Source organism: Prorops nasuta, unplaced genomic scaffold (genome assembly GCF_024137725.1).
Source record: "Prorops nasuta isolate Cenicafe-Biocafe unplaced genomic scaffold, Cenicafe_Pnas_1.2 PNAS00013, whole genome shotgun sequence".
NCBI lineage: Eukaryota > Metazoa > Arthropoda > Insecta > Hymenoptera > Bethylidae > Prorops > Prorops nasuta.
In genome coordinates, this window is record NW_027116810.1 from 1,485 (window position 1) to 9,372 (window position 7,888).

General features: G+C 53.9%; 2 protein-coding genes across 2 annotated transcripts; one reads left to right on the plus strand and one right to left on the minus strand.

The window, feature by feature from the left end:
• Positions 1-3,355: 3,355 nt before the first annotated feature.
• On the plus strand, positions 3,356-6,228 carry LOC136777936 (uncharacterized; the record flags this gene model as incomplete). The annotated part of the gene is made up of 4 exons (XM_066734506.1): positions 3,356-3,559; positions 4,367-4,471; positions 5,627-5,899; positions 5,972-6,228. Coding segments are annotated over 4 exons (839 nt in total), but the record flags the coding sequence as incomplete, so codon positions are not given.
• Positions 6,229-6,654: 426 nt separating this feature from the next.
• On the minus strand, positions 6,655-7,581 carry LOC136777937 (golgin subfamily A member 6-like protein 22). Its single transcript, XM_066734507.1, has one exon. The coding sequence runs from the start codon at positions 7,579-7,581 to the stop codon at positions 6,655-6,657; it is 927 nt and encodes a 308-aa protein (XP_066590604.1).
• Positions 7,582-7,888: the final 307 nt, after the last annotated feature.

A 7,888-nucleotide genomic window follows, 5' to 3' on the forward strand; every position in this document is an offset into this window, starting at 1 on the left:
GGGGAGTACTTAGGGGGGTACTTAGGGGGGGTACTTAGGGCGGTACTTAGGGGGTCTTGGGGGGCGGGGGTACTTAGGGTGGTACTTAGGGGGTCTTGGGGGAGGTGTACTTAGGGTGGTCTTGGGTTGGTACTTAGGGGGGTACTTACGGGGGTTTGGGTGGGTACTTAGGTTGGTACGTAGGGGGGCTTGGGGGGGGTACTTAGGGGGGTACTTAGGGGGTCTTGGGGGGGTACTTAAGGGGGTCTTGGGGGGGACTTGGGGGGGGGGGGGGGGTACTTAGGGTGGTACTTCGGGGGGTCTTGGGGGGGTACTTAAGGGGGTCTTGGGGGGGGTACTAGGGAGGTACTTCGGGGGTCTTGGGGGGGGTACTTAGGGGGGGTACTTAGGGGAGGGTACTAAGGGGGGTACTTAGGGGGGTACTTAGGGGGTTACTTATGGCGGTACTTAGGGGGTATTGAGGGGGGGGGGTACTAAGGGGGGTACTTAGGGGGGTCTTGGGGAGGTACTTAGGGGGATCTGGGGGGGGGACTTGGGTGGGGTACTTAGGGGGATACTTTGGGGGGTTCTTGGGGGGGTACAGAGGAGGGTACTTTAGGGTGGTACTTAGGGGGGTCTTGGGGGGGGTTCTTAGGGGGGTCTTGGGGGGGGGTACTTAGGGGGGTACTTATGGGGGTCTTGGGGCGGTACTTAAGGGGGTCTTGGGGGGGACTTGGGGGGAGGGGGGGTACTTAGGGTGGTACTTCGGAGGGTCTTGGGTGGTGGTTGCGGGGGGGGGGGGGGTACTTAGGGGGGTACTTAGGGGGGTCTAGGGGGGTCTAGGGGGGGGTACTTAGGGGGGTACGTAGGGAGGTCTTGGGGGGGTACTTAGTGGGTTCTTGGGGGGTTCTTAGGGGGGTCTTGGGTGGGTGGTATTTAGGGGGGTACTTAGGGGGGTCTTGGGTGGGGTGGTATTTAGGGGGGGACTTAGTGGGGTCGTGGGGGGTTCTTAGGGGGGTCTTGGGGGTGGTATTTAGGGGGGTACTTAGGGGGTCTTGGGGGGGTACTAGGGAGGTACTTCGGGGGTCTTGGGGGGGTACTTAGGGGGGTACTTAGGGGAGGGTACTAAGGGGGGTACTTAGGGTGGTACTTCGGGGGGTCTTGGGGGGGGTACTTAGGAGGGGTACTTAGGGGGTTACTTATGGCGGTACTTAGGGGGTCTTGAGGGGGGGGGGGGGTACTAAGGGGGGTACTTAGGGGGGTCTTGGGGGGGTACTTAGGGGGATCTGGAGGGGGGACTTGGGTGGGGTACTTAGGGGGATACTTTGGTGGGTTCTTGGGGGGGTACAGAGGAGGGTACTTTAGGGGGGTACTTAGGGGGGTCTTGGGGGGGGGTTCTTAGGGGGGTACTTAGGGGGGTCTTGGGGAGGTACTTAGGGGGGTACTTAAGGGGGTCTTGGGGGGGGGGGGGTACTTAGGGGGGTCTTGGGGGGGCTTGGGGGGGGTACTTAGGGGGGTACTTATGGGGGTCTTGGGGCGGTACTTAAGGGGGTCTTGGGGGGGACTTGGGGGGAGGGGGGTACTTAGGGTGGTACTTCGGAGGGTCTTGGGGGGGTGGTTGTGGGGGGGGTACTTAGGGGGGTAGTTAGGGGGGTCTAGGGGGGTCTAGGGGGGGTACTTAGAGGGTACTTAGAGGGTCTGGGAGGGGTACTTAGGGTGGTCTTGCCGGGTGGCTTGAGGGGGGGGGGGGGGTACTTAGGGGGGTCTTGGGGGGGGGCTTGGGCGGTCTTGGGGGGTCTTTGTGGGGGGTACTTAGGGGGGTACTAAGGGGGGTACTTATGGGGGTACTTAGGGGGGTCTTGTGGGGGTACTTAGGGGGGTACTTAGGGGGGTCTTGGGGGGGGTACTTAGGTTGGTACGTAAAGAGGCTTGGGGGGGGTACTTAGGTTGGTACGTAGGGGGGCTTGGGGGGGTACTTAGGGGGGTACTTAGGGGGTCTTGGGGGAGTACATAGGGGGGTCTTGGGGGGGTTCTTAGGGGGGTACTTAGGGGGTTAATTAGGGGGGTCTTGGGGGGGGTACTTAGGGGGGTATTTAGGAGGGTACTTAAGGGGGTACTTAGGGAGGTACTTAGGAGGGTACTTAGGGTGGAACTTAGGTGGGTCTTGGGGGGGTAATTAGGTGGGTACTTTAGGGGGGTACTTAGGGGGGTCTTGGGGGGGGTTCTTAGGGGGGTACTTAGGGGGGTCTTTAGGGGGTCTTGGGGAGGTACTTAGGGGGGTCTTGGTTGGGAACTTAGGGGGGGTACTTAGGGGGGGTACTTAGGGCGGTACTTAGGGGGTCTTGGGGGGTGGTTGGGGGGTTTACTTAAGGGGGTACTTAGGGGGTACTTACGGGGGTCTGGGGGGGGACTTGGGTGTGGTACTTAGGGCGGTACTTTGGGGGGTTCTTGGGGGGTACTTAGGAGGGTACTTTAGGGGGGTACTAAGGGGGTCTTGGGGGGGGGGGGGGTACTTAGTGGGGTACTTGGTGGTCTTGGGGGGGGGTACTTAGGGGGGTCTTGGGGGGGGTACTTAGGGGGGGTACTTAGGGGGCCTTGGGGGGGGGGGGGTACTTAGGGTGGTACTTAGGGTGGTACTTAGGGGGTCTTGGGGGGGGAAGGTACTTAGGGGGGTCTAGAAGGGTACTTAGGTGGGTCTTGGGGAGGTACTTAGGGGGGGTACTTAGGGGGGTGTTGGGGGGGGTACTTAGGCTGGTACGTAGGGGGGCTTGGGGGGGTACATAGGGGGGTACTCATGGGGGTCTTGGGGGGGTACTTAAGGGGGGTCTTGGTGGGACTTGGGGGGGGGGGGTACTTAGGTTGGTACTTCGGAGGATCTTGGGGGGGTACTTAGGGGTTACTTAGGGGGGTACTTAGGGGGGTTTTGGGGGATGGTTGGGGGGGGGGGTACTTAAGGGGTTACTTAGGGGGGTCTAGGGGGGGTACTTAGGAAGGTACGTAGGGGGGTCTTGGGGGGGTACTTAGGGGGGTACATAGTGGGGTTTTGGGGGGTTCTTAGGGGGGTCTTGGAGGGGTGGTATTTAGGGGGGTACTTAGAAAGGTACTTAGGGGGTCTTGGGGGGGTACTTTTTTTTTTTTTTTTTTTTTTTTTTTTTTTTTTTATTTTCCTTGGCGCCCTTTCGGGGTTCGCCCTTTTCTTACATCATCTTACAATATTTCCTTACATCTACTTATCCTATCTTATTCTATTCTCATCCATCCTTCGCCGCTTATAGAGAGAGAGACACACCATTCATTCATCCATTCCTTTCATTTCCACACATCCTTCCGCTGACTCCCGCTTCCGGCTTATCCACACACTCCTCTTTTCATCCAGCTCCCTCATCCATTCTATTCCTTTCCCCCCTCCGTCCAATATCCCTTTCACCCTCTCCTCCACTCCTTCCTCCACCTCTCCTCCCCCTCCTACGCACCTTTCCAAAACATGTTCCCAGCTCTCCCTCTCCCATCCACACACCCTACATCTCCTCTCTTCCTCTTCCCTCCAATACTGTCCCTCCTTCATTTCGTTCCCCAATCTGTACCTGGCTATCCTTTTCCATTCCCCTTCCTTCCTACCCCCCTTTTAAGTACCCCGGAATTTCCTCCTCCATCACTACCTTATACCACTTATTATACCTTGACAATTCTATCCTACTCCTTCTCTCCTCACCCTCTCTCTCATTCCTTTTTTTCTCCACTTCCTCCCATATTCTTTCTCTCTCTTCCTTGTCCTCCCATCCCTCCCTACACCTTTTCTCCCCGTGTATCCTTCTATAAAACTTCTCCTCTCCTCCTCCCATCTCGACCCCCTTTCCCTTCTCCTTTCCCTTCCTTCTATTTCTTTCAAACATTCCCTTGCCCACTTGTTTCCTTTCCCCTCCCTCAACCTTTCCTCGAAATCCCATGCCCTCTTTCCCGCCCTTCCTCTCACTTTTCCCATCTTTACCTCCTCCCTTACTACGTATCCCGGTGTGACCCATTCCACCCCCAGCACCCACTTTATAAATCTTTCCCCCATCGCCTCCATCCTTCCTCTCTCTGCCCACCCCCATATCTCCGCCCCGTACCCCATCACCGGCCACACCATCCTCTCAAACATCCATATCCTCTTTTCCACGTTGTTCCTGCATATTCTCTTTCCTAATCCCCATACCTCCTTCATCACTGCCCCTGCTTTTTTCACCCTATCTCCCACTTGCCCGTCCTGTCTTCCGTTCCTTCTCAGTTTATATCCCAGGTATATTACTTCTTTCACCTCTTCTATCCACCCTTCTTTCCATCTACATCTTATTTCTCCCGCTACTCTCTTCCCAAACCTCACTATCTTCGTTTTCTGCACGTTTAGCTCCAATCCTCTCCCGTCCAAAAACTCCTCCACCACCCTCATCATCATCTTCATTCCCCCCATGTCCTTTGCTACCACCACTATGTCGTCCGCATACGCCAACGAGTATATCCTCCCTGCTCCCAACTGTATCCCTCCCTTCCCCCTCTCCTCTAGTCTTTCTTCTAACTCTGCTATATATACTATGAACAGCTTCGCGCTCATCGGGCATCCCTGCTTTAGTCCCCTTCCCGTCCAAAATTTTTCTCCCAACTCCTTTCCTCTCCTTACCCTACATGCTGTTTCTCCGTATGCCTCTTTTATCGCCTCTCTCAGATCTTCGCTTACCCCCTTTCTTTCCAGTACCTCCCACAATATTTCCCTGTCCACCCTATCGAACGCCGCCTTGATGTCTATGAAGCACCCAACCATCCCTCCCCTCCCCCCTTCCAGTTCCCTATTCACCAGGTAGTTCATCGTGTATATGTTCTCCATCACCCCCCTCCCTCTCCTGAAACCTGTCTGCCCTTCTCCAACCATTTTCTTTTCTTCTATCTCCTTTTCCAATCTTTCTCCTAGTACCCCTACATACACCTTCGCCAATGTGTCCATTAACGTCACCCCTCTGTAATCCCCTACCTCCTTCCCCTCCCCCTTCTTTTTTATCGGCACTATTATTCCCACTTCCCACCCCTTCGGCCATCCCCCTCCCCTCCATACCTCATCACATACTCTCCACGCTTCTTTTCTCACCCCTTTCCCTCCCCATTTCCACACTTCATTTCCTAACTCGTTTTCCCCTGCCGCCTTCCCTCCCTTTAGCCTCTCTATCTGTTTCTCTACCTCTTTCTCTTCTATTCCTCCCTCTCTCCCCTTCTTCCTCTCACTTCTCTCCTCCCTTTCCCCTCTTCTCCCCCCTAACAGTTCCCTAAAAAATTCATCCCATACCCTCATTTCTATCTCCTCCACTCTGTTAATTCCTCTCCTTCTACTCCTCCTTATAATCTCCCACACATCTGCCTCTGTTCTCGCCATGTCCATCTCTTTATACCATTCCTCCCTCCACTTCTCTTTCTTTTCTCCACACTTCTCTCTGTACTTTCTCTTCTCTTTTATATATTCCTCCTTCCCTCCTGATCCTCTTAACCACCCCCTCAACTTCTTCCTCAGCTCCCCCTTCCCCTCTCTGCATTCCTCATCCCACCATCCCCTCTTCCTTCCCTCCCCTTCTGTCCTTTCCTTCTTCACTTCCTCCACCACTTTCTTTACTCTCTCTTGCAGCCTTTCCCATCTTTCCTTTACATCTTCCACCTCCTCCCATCCTACCTCCTCCACTCTCTTTTTATATCTCTCCAACTGCTCCTTGTCCCATCCTCTCCTCACTCCCCCCCACTTCTCCCTCTTCCCACCTTTCCTCCTCTCCTTGCTCAACTTTACCACTATTGGCAAATGGTCCGACTCTACCCTCACCTCCACCTCCATCTCTCTTATCTCCTCCCTTGTCTCTCTGTCCCCTACCACAAAATCAATTACCGACCTTCCCATATGCCCTACGTACGTGTATTCTCCTTCCTTGTCCCCATTCACTGCCCCATTAAAAACCTCTAGCCCCATCTCTCCCATCAGCTCCATCATTCTCCTCCCCTCTGCATTCACTACCTTATCCTTCGACCTTCTCCCCGTTTCCGTTCTTCCCTCCTCCCCTTCCTCCTCCCTCGTCTCTCCAATTCTCGCATTCCAGTCCCCCCCTATCATACACTTCTTCCCCTGCTCCCTTTCCACCACCCTCCTCAGCCCATCCTCTATGTTCCTCATCCCCTTCCCAACGTACACCCCTATTATCCTCCATTCCTCTTTCCCTATCTTCACCTCTATCTCCATGATCCCCTCCTCCTCCCTCTCCTCTCCTTTCCTCTTTCCCTTGATTCCTTCCTTCACTCCCATCACTATCCCTCCTTTTGCCCTCCCCTTTTTTTCCTGCCTTCTCGCCCACTGCACCCACCATTCAAATCCTTTCGGTAACTTCTTCCTCAGCGCATTCCATCCTTTTTCTTCTAACCATGCTTCCACCAAACACACCACATCCCACCTCCCTATCCTCTGCCAAAAGTCCTCATCTTTATTTGTCACCCCTGCTACATTCCAAAACGCGATTTCTATTCCTCCTCCCTTCTCCTTCCCGTCCTTTCCTCTTCCTCTTTCTCTTCTACTCCACTCTTTCCTATCCCCCTCTTCCCCCTTTCCCTTCCTTTCCTTTTTCCTCCCATCCTCCTTCTTCTCCATCTCTCTCCTTTCATCCCCTCTTTTCTCTATACTTTCCCATCCCTTCTCCCTTCTCTTATCCCAAAATTTCCTCTTACTCCTTCCTCCTCCCATCCCTTTCCTTCCTTGTTCCATAATCCACCTTTCCACTCATTCCATCTCCACTCCTCATCATTCACCCATAATTTCATATACCCCACCCTTACCCTTTCTCCTTTCCTTCTCCTCCCCTCAGCTATCTCTTTCATCCTTCCCATTATCCTCCTTTCCTCCCACGTCAAATCGTCCTCTATTCTTTCCTTCCTCCCTCTCAATCTACTTTTCCCCTCCATCACCCTCCTTTTTATTTCCCTGCTCTCCAACCTCACCTCTACCCCTTTTCTCCCTTCTCCCTTCATTCCTCTCAACACCCTCACCTCCTTCACTCCTTCCTTCACCCCTATCACCTCCAATATCTTTCTTACTTCCTCCCTTACTCTCTCTTCACCCCCCTCTTCGTTTTCCATCCCCCACACTACTATGTTATTCCTTTTCCTCTCTCTCTCCTCTCTTTCTTTCTCCCTTTCCAATCTCTTTATCCTCTCCTCCATCACGCTCTCCCCCTTTCCTTTGCTCTCCTTCCCTTCCCCTCTCTCCTGCTTCTCCCTCTCCTTCTCTTTTCTCTCCAGCGCCTCCATTCTCCCCTTCAACCCCTCTATCTCCCCCCTCCACTCTCTCCTATCCTTCTCCATTTCATCTCTCACTTCCTCTATTTTCCTTAATATCTCCTTCTTTCCTTCCTCTATCCCGTCTATCTTCCTACTCATGCTTTCTATCGCCTTCATTACCTTCTCTATTCCCCCTTCTTCTCCCTTCTCCGGCGATCTTGCCACCCTGGCACTCTTCTTAAAGGCCCATCTGTCCCCCTTTCCTCTCTCCTCCTCTTCCTCCCTGTCCTTTCTCTTCCCACTCAAATACTCCTCCATACTTCCCATACTCTCCGTCCTCCTCCTCTCTCCTTCCCCTCTGTTCTTTATCAGTCTCCCTATGTTAATTCTCCCCCCCTCTCTCTCCTTCCCCTCCTCCTCTCTTCTTTCCTCTCTCCTCCCTTCATCCTTCCCTGATTTATCTCCCTTTCCTTCCATTTCCCTGCTTTCCTACTCCTTTCTACTTTACCGACCTCCCACTCCTTCCTTTTCTTCCCAACAGGTGTCCCTACTCTCTCCTTTCCTCCTTATCCTTCCTGTCTCACACCGTCACTTTCGCGCCTTCCTTCCTAACCTCTAAAATCTCGCCTCCCTT

Excerpts from the sequence above, each read along its gene's own strand:
- LOC136777937 (XM_066734507.1), bottom strand. The coding sequence starts at position 7,581 with ATGGGAAGTATGGAGGAGTATTTGAGTGGGAAGAGAAAGGACAGGGAG.